Consider the following 15,224-nt stretch of genomic DNA (forward strand, 5'->3'; position numbering starts at 1 on the left):
TAGACAGTGCAGCAATATGGTGTTGGGATTTTGTTGAATAAGATTCTGTGTATGTTCCAGTGTGTGCAGATCTCAACTGGTTTGCTTGGCATTCATTATTTCTGTAGCCTGTTGCTTTGGAAGTGCAGTAATAAGCTTATCAGTTCAATAAGTGAGTACTGATGCTTTTTGTTCTTCCACCCTTAGAAATCAAGTGCTTATTCCTATTGCACTGTCCTGTAGAAGCTGTGGACACTGGTATTCTCCAGAATGCTATTGAGGGTACAACTACAAGTAGGTAATTTAAACCTTAGGCGTTAAAAAGATGGAAAAGTTAAAGATGCTTTAAGTTTAGAGCAGGGTAGTCATCCAGTTAATATAGCGTCATGGTTGTGACATGGTGCTGGTTCTTTCCTCGTTTTTGTTGGTTTTGTTTCCTGTTTTTCTTTAGGATGGCACTGACTGCAGTGGTCTTTAGTTCTGCTACCTGGCTATTTGTCTTATTAGGCAGAAGGGTCCTTTCTGCCTACTTATTTCAGTTTACTTACTGTTCAGTCTTGGTGTCCATATCCTCTGTTTTTCCTGTAACCTCACTGAAATTATTAAAACAGCTCTCACCAGCCCTGGATCACAAGTAATTCTTAACACAGTCAGCACTTCCAAAGCTTATCATCATTTGTTATTTACCAATCTCATCAGTAATCTGTCATTTTTCAGGTATAACAGTACTTTGGTCAAAAACTACAGTCAGACACAATGTAGGCAGAGAACACAAAGTTTTATTCCAGTTTCAGTTACACTGAATCTGAACTTGAGGCAGTTGATCAGTGAATATCTTCAGGTGCTTACTTTGAAATTTTCAAACTACCATAATGAAAAAGAATCAAAATTCAGCTTTGTTTTGACTGGTGCTTTGAAATTTTCAAACTACTATAATGAAAAAAAATCAAAATTCAGCTTTGTTTTGACTGGTGCTTTGAAATTTTCAAACTACCATAATGAAAAAGAATCAAAATTCAGCTTTGTTTCGACTGGTGCTACATTCACGATGGGCTACACTTCGTGCTGAAAGAGAGAATGGATTTGAATTAATCACTTATCAGCCAATTCTGCATGATGTCATTTTCATGAGGGTACTACTGTTGCTTAGTCAAACTTAAAAGCAACATCAGGGATTCCCAAACTATGGCATTTTATTTCAGAGGCCTTGGCTTCCATTTGTACAATATGTTGCATAACTCCATTTTCTGCAGAACCTAATGCATATTTTAGAGCTTTCTTCCATAAGCTTTTATGAGCTCACACCTCTCTCAAAGACTTCTCCGTGAAGCTCATCATAAAATAAGCATTACAAATGAAGTATTTTTTGCTTCAACAGGAAGAGAAACAGTTACAAGAAAACACACAAATATACCTGTTTAATCTATTATGAAGTAATACGCACTTTAAACAGGCTGAATGCAATCTTCAAACATTAATTCTTATTAGTTTGTTAGCCATTTCCTTCCTTTTTTTAATCATGTATTTTATTAAAATTAAAAAAAACCCTGTTTTATTGAAAAATGACAAAGTATTGTAGTTTCATTTCAATTAATGGATTCTTAAAACCCAGAGTATCCTTTTTTAATCTAATTCAAACCTGTGAACATTAGTATTTTTTTTGTTTGTTTGCTTGATTTTTTAAATGAATATTTGGTTTTCAGGACTGATTAAAAAGAGTGGCCCTCAGCAGCCATTAAGTGTGAAGTGCTTTGTCAAGTCCTGCTCTCACCTGCATTCCCCTGACATTCCATCCGGTGAGGAACTTGACATGGCAGCAGCCCCTGCAAAGGAAGAAGAAAACACAGGTTATAAGCATTTATAAATAAGCAATTAGAATGTTTCCCTATTCAACAAGGGTCAGTATCTTTTTGCAGTTTAGGAAAGGTACTCCCCAATTCAGTGCCCCCACCGAGGTTCTCCCAAACCATGGAATGCGCTCTCTTGCTTCCCCTCCTCTCTGCTGCAACGGATTGGAGGGGAGAGTTGAAGGCACAAAAGGCAAAGATCACAGGTTGAGATAAGAACAATTTACTGGAAACAGCAACAAGATAAGAAAACAAATGGTAATAGCAACAATACTAGTGACAGAGGGTATAAGAAAATAAACATCTCACATGGAAAAAAACCGCAATAATAGGCAATACCACACAGCTCCCTCTGCCACATTTGCTCAACTGGACTGAACCCCTTCTCCCTTGAAGAGAATCCCTTTGCCTCCCTGGGCAATGACATGAGGTGATATAGAATAACCCGACCATGCCGCCTAGTGGCTACTGCAAAAATTAACCCTGTCCTAGCTGGAACCAGGACATATATGCTGACTCTAGCATCTTATGCCTAGTGATGGAAGAGTAAAAAGTCTTTCTTTCCCTAATTTTGATGTTGATGGCCCTTGCAGACCTGGTTCATAAGCCACACAGGGGCTCAGCCAGAGGACAACAGAGCTTATTCCTGGCTCACCAGCATGTCAGCTGTTCTTTTTCCTTCCTCAGGGAGATGGCGCAAGTGGGGCCTTGTCCCAGCACTGAATCTGCACATACACAGTGCTCTGGCAAGCAAGCAGCAACTGCAGTTCCTGTGTGATGGTTGCAGCCATAAAATCTTACTACACATGGCATTTTGGTCCTTCTTCCTATTCTCTTAAATGCACATGTGAACAAGACATGGAGAAAATGATCCTTTTAACACTCCTAGCAGTAGGCACACTAGAACATTCCCTACAGCAATAGATGTGCCAGCTTCAGAGAAATGAGGCATTTAATTGATTGTCTCCCTTAAACTCATGAAATAAATCCCTAATCCTAGGAGGAAAGCCCTAACTAGGCACACAGGCAGTGCTACAGTAAACTTATCTGTAACTTGAAGAAACTTTAGAAGTTATTAATAATGTTAGTTACTTTGTTCACTGCTTAGGAAATTTGTTTTCTGTATATTGTTTCCTATATAAAGTAGCTCTGCCTTAACAGAATTAACTAGATTGACTGCTTGTAAATGGTTTTCTCCTTACATTGTCACTAAGTATCTGACCCAGACCTTCTAAATGTCATAAAATAACTATTCATGTTTTCAGAAAAAAACCCCAACATAAATACACTCCTAATAGCACTCATCTCCCAAAAGATTATCCAACCCTTGTTAACACTTTAATAACATGACAGGCAATTTAGCTCTCTAAAAGTAGATTTTAGTTCCCAGTACTTACTTTCCTGCTGTTTCTTCTTTAAGCGCTTTCTCCGGTCAATGGCAGCCACCTCAGCTTTCAATAACAGGTAACGTTTCTGGATTTCCTGCATTTTTGCTTGGAGAACTGCTATGCGCTCATCACTGGTCAAATTTTCCAAGTCATCTGAAAGTTAAACAATCTCTGTTAATTATTGCATTGCAGCATTTCCCAAACCTGAATTTTGGAGAAGTGGGAAATACTCAAAATCCTAATGATCTGCTTTCAGGTAGCAGGCAGGAAAGCTGAGAAACACGGCAACAGCAGCTGCTGTTTTTTATCACAAGCTTCTGTACCCATAGCTGACTGACACAAACACACTGAAACTTCTTCTTACGAGAAGTAGGCAACATGTCCAGGTTCACTAAGGCAAAATAGAAAGGAAAAAATTACAAATCAATCATCTAAGAGTCTGAACCAGAACTAGAGAATGAGGATTAAAGCAGCAAGAAAAACACTCAGGATTTATCACAAAACTATGACAACTAGGATGGAATAATTTTAGCAGGAAAAAAAAATCCAAACAAGAAAATTCAAAAAGCCTTGTTGTGTTGTGTCACAAGGCCACACTAGCCATGTTTTGAAAAAATACTTATACACTTGAAAACTCCGTTTACAAACTTTGGGCAAACAATTATCCTGTTCTTTAAGATGAGACTCCCTCTCTTTATTTTGTCCACACTTTCCTGTGGGAAAATAGATTGTTACAAAAACAAAGCAACCTTCCCGCTCAACCCAAAGCTTACTAGGAGCTGTCTCACTCTAAAATGACAGAATCCATCCTGGTCTAGCAGCTTGGCACACAGTTCTCTGCACCACTGGTGACCAAGTGCAGCACCACAAACCAGGTCTGTGATGGGGTCCGTCTAATTCTAGAATGCTGGGAAACTTCATTGGAAGTACTGCCCAGTTAGTTGCTGTGCAGGTAGACCCACCTGTTCTGTGGATCTGTGGGAACCAAACTCCTACAGAGCTAGAGTGTGGATAAGAAGTACCTCACTGTGGCTCTACAATCCATCCTGAAAACTGTATATTGCTGAAAGCCTATGGGCAAGAACATAAGGACATGAGGTAGGGACACACTTCTGGAAGGAGACTCTTGAATACAGTCCAACTGCTCAAGGTTCATATAGGCACAGTGCACTCTACTCTCCAGACAGATCATGGCAGTAGCACACTTACTGCCTTAGAACCACTGCCATAAATAAATTGCCTGCATCAGAAAAAACAAAGACAGTGCAAATGTGTCCATGTAGGTGCCAAAATTATCCACCTCTTCTTGCTTATGGGGCTATACCTTTTTAAAAAGGCTCTGAATGGGTGATTACTATGTCCTCTGGTCCACCTTTCTTACTATTCATTTCAAACAAATGGCACAGTACTTTCACACATTTCATTTCAGACTGAGCTACTTTACTTACTACTTTTACTCTTCTTTTGGCTGTTCACAGAGGTTTTGAGGCTTGTTTTCTGCTTTTTTGAGGAGCTGTCTCTTCCCTGAGCATCTTGAAGGACTTTTTTGTCTCTAAACACTATAATGGTGGGCAAAAAAATCAAACACAAAAAACCCACAAAAAGTAGAAAGAAAGAGAATAATAATAAAAATGCTTGCAGTTCTGTGTGTTTTCCTCAAAGTCTATACATCTATAGTCAACAAAGCAATAGAGATATATTTATTGAGGGCTACCTACTGACCTCTTCCAAACCCTTGCCTTTGTTTAAGGAAATGCATTTTGTTGCATTCTTTCAAAAGAACAGCTCCAACAGAATGACAAAGGTAACACACCTTAAGGGCATTTTGAGAAAATTCAGTTAATTGTTAACTGAAATCTGTTGCAATGAAGAAACTACTTCTGTCATCTCAGGATTATAGTCAGACATGTATTTTTTTCCTTAGTATTAATAATTTTTTAGGCACTACAACACAGTGAAAGTAGCTGCACTTTTGAAAGCACTGCAAAAGACCAGTCACTTTCACACAAAAAAGCTTTTGGTCCAACCTTGTTGACAGGTAAAAAGCAGGAAACTGTACAATGACATCATGTGCACAACTGTTGGATGTATTTATTATCCCCTGTTCTCTAGTGGTCTCAGGATCAATCTGAAAAAATCACATCTGAATGTGACCAGCTAGGGTCAAGGCTTGATATCAGGTTGGAGTTTTTTAATTCCATGGATTTTTATATGCATTTATGTATATTTTGAGAACATTAACTTTGGAAGGTGCAAGTTTGAAATGATTGCCCAAGAATGCAATAACCAGCGTTTTCCCTCTTCCACATAAATAGCTTACAGAGAATCAGCTTTTATACAAGAAACAGCATCATCTACATGTAAGCAGAGTACTCAAAATGTTTGTCTTGCTACAGTGTATTACAGCTTGCTCTGGGCTGTTCTTGTCCAGTATAAATGTCATTCTTATACAGTTCTTTTCCTCACTGAAACCATCACAGCTCCTAACAAAAGGCCAAGAAACTTCCTGCCAGTATTTTATTCACTAGATGACTATGGCATTACCACACATTTGAAGTAGACAACAGGCTACCAATTCCTCCAAAAATTCATTTCCGGCAGTGTAACCATAACAGAAGGAAGATGCATCAGCAGTGCTAAAATAAGAGCTGGTTAGTTTGAAGACAGCTCTGTTTACCCTTTAATTTGCCGTTTTCAGCATGCTCTGGCTCTGCTTGCTTACTACTATTGGAGCTGACACCGACATCAAAACCTGTTGGACAACTATTTTCCTCAGACTGGAAATCTTGCAGCCCCGATACAACACTGTGTGCCTTTACTGTGCCATCCGTTTCACTTCTGATGCTTTGTATCTCTTCTTGATTTGGTGGAAGACTCCCAGAGATGGTGACACTGGACTGTCTACTGGACTCTACTACCGTTACAGACAAAGGTGACTCAGGAATTGCAGGAGTATTTAGCACTGAATGCTCCTCCTCCTTCTCTCTGTCAGTTTTATTCTAGGTGAAAAACAGATTAGGAACTATTCTCATTAGAGCAATTGTAAAATTGTAAAATTACAAAAAATCACTTCTTACAGATATTGTGAACATCCAACCTGCAGAGGAAAGCTCTCCTCTTTGTTTAAAAGATTACAAGTACCTTCCTACAGTCCATGCCGAGACCTTTCTACTGAAGACAGGGACTTTGTCAACACTGAAACAAACTGGAAAACAAAACCAGCCAACCAAGTGCTGTAGGAGCAGTGGCAGTGCAGGATGCCAGGCTCAGTGGCCGTTGGGCAGTTGGGCAGCTCTGGGCCGTTGGGCAGTTTTGGGCTGTTGGGCAGTTGGGCAATGTCCTGGCACATGGGTTCCAGAGATTCCATGATGCTGCAGGGGGAGTGGGCGAGAGGGTGGGGCAGAAGGAGTGCTGACACCTGTGGCAGAAGGAAAAGCTTTCTTGCAGCCCCACTGCCCAAGGAACCTAACTTAGGCCTAAGTATCAGTTCTAAAAGAATTAATTTTGAAAGAAATGCTTAGAAATAAAATGATAGGGATGCACGTATGGACTAGTCATAGATTTGCTCTCCAGAATCATAAGAAGGAGCTCTCAAATTGCACACACACACACACGCCCCTTCGGAGCTGGCTCCTAGCACTGATGATAAAATGGATCCTTCTCACATTTTCTATAAATTCATATGTTAATTTCATTTGAAAACAAAACAAAACAAACCAAACCAACAAAATCAGACAAACCAAACCAACCAACCAACCAAAAAAAAAAAAAAAAATCTTGATGAGAAAATTTTTCATCTTTAAAAGACTGGGAAGCTGCTTTTCCCATCACATATTCATAAGCCCTCCTGGCTTCCAGGGCACTGCTGATTCATATTCGACTTGCCATCAACCAGGACCCCCAGGTCCCCTTCCATGGCATTGATTTCTAGTCTCTCATTCCCCAGTCTGTACAAACATCCAGGTTTGTCTCGTCCCAGGTGGGGGGAGGTCTCTCTGCAGGGCCTCCCTGCCTTCGAGGCAGTCAACAACTCCTCCCAGTTTTGTGTCATCTACAAACTTGCTTAGCATCCCTTTCAGTCCTGCATCCAAGTCATTTACAAAGATGTTGGAGAGCACTGGGCTGAGGATGGAGCGCTGCAGAACCCTGCTAGTGACCAGTTGCCAGACGTCACCCCCTTCACTGTTACTCCCTGTGATCGACCTGCGAGCCAATTGCTCACCTACCCCGTGATGTGTTTATCCATCTATGTGCTGGACCTTTTGTCCAGAAGGACATTACAAGTGACAGTATCTGAAATCCAAAAATATTACATCTACTGGCTTCCCTTGATATACTAGGTGGGTTACTTTGTCACAAAAGGAAATCAGATTACATTTGAGGCAAGTCCAAAAAGACAATGGCTGCTGCTCCGGCCTCTTCTCCCCGCTCTCAAGAGTCCTGTATTTCCTTTATTTCTGGAAACATCTTCACAGTTAGGCATTCAAGCCCACTTTATCTAAACCATCTTCGACTAAGAGTTTCTAGGGTTCCTTCAAGGTCAGTAAAGAAACTCAGGCTTGATATGTGAGAAGATGAGAAGACAAACCCCGCTTGTTCTTGTGGATCCTGAGTTCTCTGGAAATGTGAGCAGGGTGCCTGTGGCCCTTAAACGCTATTCCAGGAGGGCAGCAACTCTATCTGCTTCCTGTGGATGTGGGGTCAGGCTCCATCACTGGTGCTTCTGAGGAACACCAACACACTGGCTTCCAGAAGCATGGAGACTTGGTAAGCAGAGAAGGATCTGGCACTGTGGGCAAGTGCCAGTGGGAGTGGACAGGAATAAACAAAAACACCCCTTTCTGCTTCTCCCTGCAGCTGGAACAAGGTGCACAGGGGAGGGAGACTCCCACCCAGAGCTGGCCACTGTCCACCCAGGTGTTCCAAATCCCACCTTTGCACAGAGAAAGGCAATGAGGAGAGGAGGCAATGTCTGTCCACAGGCAGTCCATGCTGACTGGTCCCACCATGTTGCTGCTCACAGAAGACCTTAGCAAGGTGATCAAGGCCACATAATACAGGTGGCTGAGGGAGAGCAACACAGAAATCAAGAAGCTGAAAACAAGAAATGGTATTTCCCTTTTTTTTTATTTCTGGCACTGTGCACCTGCAGAGGGGAATATTCAATGGTGACATCACTCAGTGGTGGAGAGTGACCTTCTAAGCAGCAGATGGGGGCATGGATCCATCACTGGGGGATGGATTGTGACATCACATCTCTCTCTGATTATATTTGGCTCTGGCAGAGTCTGAGCCAATCTGGTTCTAGCCTTGACTCCCGCTGATCAAGACTGCAAGTTTTGGAGCATCTGGTCAGACTTCTTCCAGTGCTGGGTAGTGTGTTGGGAGCTGCCTTTGTCAGCTCTTTCTGCCCATCACAGAGCCATCAGCAGTGTTTTCCCAGTCCTGCTTGGTTCAGGCAGCCTGGCACCATAGGTAGCAGTGAAGCTCAGCTACCTGCAGTAGCTGTAAGGGGAAAACGCCCCCTGGTGTAGGGCAGGTGATTGGGTTCAGGGAACCAGGAGGGTGTCCTTCTTGAGAGAGCTAGGCATTTCTTTTTCCCCTCCCTGGGACAGTCAGGAGGGCTGTCACACAGTTCTCTCTTGCTCTGTGTGGTGCCAATGGCAGGGAGCATCTCCTGGTCCTCAGCTCTTCCCAGTACGCTGCAGAGCACAGAGATGGCCATGGAGACAGACTGGAGTTGCCCCATCTGCCGGGACACTCGGAGGAGCAGGGCTTCTGCTCTGCCCTGTTGCCACCAGTTCTGTCTAAGCTGCATCCTGCAGTGGGCACAGAGAAATCCATCATGCCCACTTTGCAGAACACCAATAGATGCTGTCAGGTTTTCTGAGCAGGGCAGATGGGACTCTCTACTGTTTGTCATCATGCATCCTGGCGTGTCACCACAGGCTAGCAGCCAGGAAAGACAAGCTTCTAGAGAGTCACCAGAGACTCCCTTGGTGGGGAAGAGTGGCCCCCAATGCCCTGCGGCATCCCCTTCATCTTCTCCACAGGGGACACAGGGGACATTTTTGGAGTCCCCACGTGAGCAGGGGGCTGCAGGGCCAAAGCCCGTGGGTGGCATCCTGCCTGAGGTGTGGGCAGAACTTTTCCAACGACAACAGCATCTTCTGGACCCTGTGCTGCCCTGGCTACGCCAGAGGCTTGAGGAAATTTACTGCAACTGGTGGTTGCCAGTACAGGTTGCTGAGAGCAGAATCCTGTCTGATCTCTGTGTCTATGGTCTGCACGAGGAGACCTTGATTCTGAGGCTGCAGAACCACCTCAGAGGACGTGCAGCACCACTGGTTCGTGACCTCATCAAAGTTATTGTGAGCTGGTGCAGCGAGGAGGCTCAGAGGCTCCTGCACTCCCACACTGATGGAGAGGAAACAGGTAAGCCTGAGGCCAGTACCAGCTCCAGCAGCTCCAGCTTTAGATCCAACAGCTCTCATGAGGGGATTTCTGCCAGTGGCACAGAAAGCTCTATCATGGAGGAGGAAGGTCTTATATGGAGAAAATAGGGTTTGGATACAGTCCTCAGTTCTTGCAACTTTAATTACTAATTAGAATTGATGCCCAAAAAAGGCAGATTAAAACTGTTTAAAGACAGAGTTTTATGCCTCAAACAGCAGGTATTTATTTATTGAGTGGCCGGGCAGCCTGCCAGCTATTGCTGGGAAAACAGGCTCCAAAGTGCTTGAATAGATCAAGCAATTTATACAGTTTCTAGTTACAATTACAACATAATCACATACATATTCATATTATTGCATCATTAGATTACAATATTCATAGCAGGTGGAGTCAAGGCAGAGTTTGAGGCGTGGTCTCTATTTTAAGGAATATTATGGTGGTAGATCCTGCCTTTACTTCGTCATGGGGTCTCAAATCTACTCTTCTTCATCGCGTAACCCCGGAGACCTTTCGTACTTTCTATTGTCTAGTGTTCTGATCGTCCAGGCTTGAAGAAAACCTTGGCTTCAGGCCTATTTCACCTATTCAAATGTCTACCTTAGCCTATTTGGCTATAATTTATTACCTCTGGGCTCTTTGTACAATGTACCTGTGGGATATGTCTACAGAATTTGTACAGAACAAAATCTCCTTAGAGTAAGGTAAAAAAAAGGGGGGGAGAGAAGAGTGGCTTTTTGCAGTAAGACGCTTCGATTAACCCTTCTAAAGCCTTGTCTTCCTTCAGAATTAGCACAGATTGTATGCTTGGACAGAATCCACTTCAAATAGTATAGTTTAATATTTTAATATATAAAATAAAGAAATATTCTAATTAATTAGTTAAATAAATTAAATATTTATGTATCATTTTAGCGGTAAATGTTATTACATATAATTTGTATACATACATTATATACTTATAAATTTATAATTTGTCATTATAAATTATAATTATATTGTAATTAATTAATACAAATTACCATAACAAATATATATTTGATTATTTATAAATATAATTAATCTATTATAATATAGTATTTAAATATTACTATATAATAGTATATTTCTGTATTAGTAACAAGTGACAATGTGCCTCATACCCACTCTAGAACAGTGGCTGATCATCTTGTTATATTTCCTCCCCTTCTCCTGCTCTGTGAACTGCACATCTATGGATGATTTTTTTTATTTTGAAACAGATGGGAGTTATGTTTCACAGTGTGATTTCTGATCATGATCTCTCTGGAGTCAGACCTCAGAGTTGCCCCGACACCTGATCTTAATTTTGAGGAATCCATCCACAGCATGGATCTACCCTGGAGCTGTTCGTACCAGAAGTATGTAATATTTTGGAGAGGTGTTTCAGAAGTTGAATGTCCCAGAATCTCAGTTTAGCCATCTGTCAGCCTCTGATGACCTAAAGTTTTCAAAAGGAACTGGCTCTGCTTTACTGGTTCTTTGCTGCACAATGGAGTTTTGGAAAATCTTGTGAGCTTCAGTTCTTGCTGGAATTTCTTGTCAAGAAAGATCAAGGGCTCACTTAACAAAGATGGAGCCATTTCAGACCTTCTCAGAATGAAACCAGCCATGAGAGTACTGCACACGTATGTGGAAAACTAATTTTCCTAAGTGATTACTTTCCTTATCTAGTCTTACGGGAAAATTAGCCTGCTGAGAAGCAATTGCTGTAACTGAACTGAAAGCCTGCTAGACAACATTATTTCTGAAATATAGATTTAATAAAGTCATACATGAAACCAAACATGAATAATGTCAGATAGTCTTTATAATACTATTCTACATATATTCTACTGGTGGGAGAAATTTCTGTGGTCTTTTTTCAGTCCCTCAGTTACAAAGAAAGCAAAGCACAATTGAATGCTTTCAGCTGGTGCGGTGAAACCCAGTGTGCCCGCTCTGCAGAAGACCAGTAGAGATTGTCAGGTTTCCTGAGCAGGGTAAACAGGCCTATGCACACTTTGCCATCAGCTTCCCCAGAGAGTTGCCAGACACCAGCAACCAGGCAGGGAGAACTCTCTTCTGCCTGGGTGAGAACAGTCTCCATCATCACCCTGTGGTGTCTCCTCCATCTTTTCCACAGTGGATAGAGACCATGGGTGTCCTCCTGCCTGAGGGAGGGCAGAACTTTTCCAACAATGGCAGCATCTCCTGGATCCTGTGCTATCACTGCATTGGAGATATATAAAGGACTGGAATTTCACCTGAGACGTCATTCCAATATTTTTGGAATCAAGAGTCTAAGCAAACTTTGCAGGGTTTCATGTTTCCTTAATTTTCAGTATCAACATTTTTATTTTCTCTTGCTGATTGGAAAGCAGAGCTGTTTCAAAGCTGAACTCAGTGTATCTCCATAAAGAACACATTGGGTGAAGTCTTTTTAGAGCCAAAATCTAATGCTTTTGCAGGAAAGTGTAGGTACTGTGTTTTGTGCACAGAATAAGAGGGACTTCAAGAACAACATGGGGAAAATTTAGGGGTCTTGGGTTAACTGTGCCATGAGAGGGAGGTCTGACATTATTGAATCACAGGGAACACAGACAAGGAAACTTAGATGATGTTCGGTATTACTTGTCCTCTTACAGTAACTGTGAAATCAGATTGAATGAGCAGGGAGACATCAGTGCTAATTCTAGGCCAGCTGCTGGTGGTTGTCCTACCCTTGCTACATTTGCTAGCACCCATCATGGGGCTCTCAGGATGTAAGTAATTGTAGGCCACATGCTGGTGGAAGCATTTGATGGGCTTGCTCTTAGTTGTTGCTGGCAAAGAACAGTAACCGTGAAGAAGCAAAACCAAGAAAAAATGATTTCTGTCCCCCTTTGTCTAGGATTTTAAGGATTCTCATCTTACCTGGCTCTATCCTGAGTTTAAAAATGCATGCTGTTGAAGGGTTGGGGTCAGATTTTGGGGGAATGAACTGGGAGCCTTTCTTTTTGTGGGCTTGTGTGATATCAGGAGCCAGGAAGCAATGACATGCTTCCTTCCTCAAGCACAGGAGCCCTGACTGTTGGCTTGAGAGCACCTGGAAAACTGTACAACACAGCTGCTGGCTGTCCCTTCCCTTGTGCCAGCTTTGGGGGGTGGCTGTGTGCAACAGTTGCTTGATGAACACTGCCTTGCTGTTCCTTCAGGGTGGACAAGAAGTTGCCTGCAGAAAACCTCCTCCTCCTCAAGCAGCTGCTTGCAGTGCTCCAACGTATTGGCCAGCACATGTCCACAAGCAGAATGACTTCCAGCAGCCTGGCCATCTGCCTGGAGCCAAACTTGCTGAGCCCACTCAAAAAGGACCTGCTCCCGCTTGAGGTCATGCTGGTAGTGACCAAGAAGGTAAAGCTGCTTTGAGCAGCCAGGTGCAGCCTCTCCAGCCCACCTGAGCTGGATGCCCAGAGAGCCTTGGCATCCTCCTCACTCCAGCAAATGCTAGTGGAGTAGCTGCCTGGAAGAGCTGCCCCACAGCCACCTCCATCTATGCAGAGGTAAGTCTCAGGAGTCATCCTTGACATGCTTTCCGGTACCTGGGCTGAGACCAAGACTTTGATGTGTGCAGATGACAGCGCTGGAGAAGTTCATGACGGAAAACTTTGATGAGATTTTTGGGAAGGAGGTGGCTGGCATGGAGGAGTCACCAGCATCCATAGACAGATCCACAGGTATGAGCAGGAAAAAGGTTGTCATAGCCTGGGACTGGGGTGAACAAGTGTCTTCAGCCACCATGGTCACATCCAGGGAAAACAATCTGTATTACTAACCAAGCCCCTAAAGGGAGAACAGAAAAGCAGGGATGTAGACACAAGCCCAGGGGAGCAGCTGCTCAAACACAGCCCACTGTGACTGACTGTGTTGATGGGCTTGTGCAGCAAGCAGCAGTCAATCTGAATTACCTTCATGAAATACAGCCATCAGGAGCCTCAGTGCCAGTTGGCCCAGGAGCTGGTCCTGGAAGTCACTGATTCAGGACATGGAAAGTTTTTAGCCACTGTGGCTCTCCTGGAATAGACTGTGCCACAGGCATCATCCATTTCTCTTAACAACCTTCTCCTAGAAAAGGAGGATTGAGAGGGAGAAAAATTTCACATAGCACAGGGAAACAGCTATAACAACAAAGTTTTTCTTGTTTAATTTTCCTTTGTGCAATTTTTTTAATTAAGTGGATGGAGGGAGGGGCATGTTTCCCAAACCATGGGTAGGGGCCATGATGTTCACTAGAAACACTCATCAAGCTGAACAAAGTCACCGGATCACAAGTCAGGGAACTCTCGTGTAGTCACCTTAAATTTGACAAGCAGCCCACTGTTTAGACTCAAAATAGGGTGACTCTCATTCCCCTCTCCCACCCCTTCTGGATGTGGCACTTAGGGATATGGGTTAGGGATGATTATAATAAAGCTACGTTGACAGTTGAGCTAGATGATCTTTATGGTCTTTTCCGACCTTGATGATTCTGTGTGATTTATGAGAAAACTACATTTTCCATCAGAAAGTGCACTAGTGAAAAATACATGATCTGCTCTAGCATGATTGTGAGCTTCTCGAGTGGAACATTGGTACTGGAGTTTGGGCTAAGCATGACAGCCTTTGCACTCCACGATGCTGTTTCTCAGAGGGCTAGCAGGGAGCATGAGGTCAGTTGGCATCACTGCGTAGCTGGGCTTTGGAGTGTGTTACTCTCTCCCTATTTTCCTGCACTTTGCTTTCCCTGGGGGATAGTGAGACCTTTTGAACTGTACACTTGCTCCCGTTCTGCATCCTGCCTCTGTGATGTTGGCCAGGTGAGCTCACTTTCCTCCTCTGGTACGGAGTGTGGTTATACCAGGTTCTGCTGGGGTATTCTGGGAATTGTAGTTCTAAGACTCTGTTGCACATGCTCAGATGGATGCTTGCATGGGATTGGCTTAGGAAGTTACCTGTGTGACGTAGGATTACTTGAAACTACTATTTAACCTGTGACTTGTTGAATAAAGGAGATTCGTTACCCCACCACGTTGGTGTTCACATGGTCCCCATGGGACTTATTTATTTATTATATTAATAACGCTACACTCTGGGAATACATTCTCACCATCCAGGGCTTGTGGGCTGATTCACATCTGTATCCAGCTCAGATGTCTCTAGCAGAGTGACCTCAGAGGATCACAGCAGCCTACCTGATCAGTGAAGCCAGCACAATGGCCAGCAGGACACAGCACACAGTGATTGCCTCTTTAGGGATGGTGTTCACTGCTGGCTAAAATAGGTTGCAGAGCTACAACTTTTCCAGTGTATCCCATACACTAACATTGCCTGTGTTCAGAGTTATTTGTGTATTTATTTTGAAGAAATATCAGAAACAAAAAGATGAGGTGCTAAATGTTAAGAGTTTTCCTTCTTCAGCAGCCTTTAGTAATTTTTACCTCCTCTCCAACAAAAGGGTCACCCAATATATAAACTGAATATGTCTGAGAAATGTTTCCAAAGTTTTAAAATATACTGTGTAATATTTTTCCTGTGCTCTGAG

At 42.9% G+C, this 15,224-nt stretch overlaps 2 protein-coding genes across 2 annotated transcripts; one reads left to right on the forward strand and one right to left on the reverse strand.

Moving 5' to 3' along the window:
• Positions 1-738: 738 nt before the first annotated feature.
• LOC114056489 (AT-rich interactive domain-containing protein 4B-like) lies at positions 739-6,528 on the reverse strand. Its single transcript, XM_027881715.1, has 8 exons — positions 6,356-6,528; positions 5,904-6,213; positions 4,663-4,773; positions 3,838-3,927; positions 3,224-3,367; positions 1,751-1,802; positions 959-1,044; positions 739-821 (listed from the first exon to the last, which is right to left on the reverse strand). The coding sequence occupies exons 1-7, from the start codon at positions 6,368-6,370 to the stop codon at positions 1,023-1,025; spliced, it is 744 nt and encodes a 247-aa protein (XP_027737516.1). The 5' UTR covers positions 6,371-6,528; the 3' UTR covers positions 739-821; positions 959-1,022.
• A 1,975-nt stretch (positions 6,529-8,503) lies between these two features.
• LOC114056676 (E3 ubiquitin-protein ligase Topors-like) lies at positions 8,504-11,387 on the forward strand. Its single transcript, XM_027882067.1, has 2 exons — positions 8,504-9,649; positions 10,909-11,387. The coding sequence occupies exons 1-2, from the start codon at positions 8,875-8,877 to the stop codon at positions 10,938-10,940; spliced, it is 807 nt and encodes a 268-aa protein (XP_027737868.1). The 5' UTR covers positions 8,504-8,874; the 3' UTR covers positions 10,941-11,387.
• Positions 11,388-15,224: the final 3,837 nt, after the last annotated feature.

Source organism: Empidonax traillii, unplaced genomic scaffold, assembly GCF_003031625.1.
Source record: "Empidonax traillii isolate 1590-97213 ecotype Southwest subspecies unplaced genomic scaffold, ASM303162v1 scaffold7:size3022706, whole genome shotgun sequence".
In the NCBI taxonomy this organism is placed as follows: Eukaryota; Metazoa; Chordata; class Aves; order Passeriformes; family Tyrannidae; genus Empidonax; species Empidonax traillii.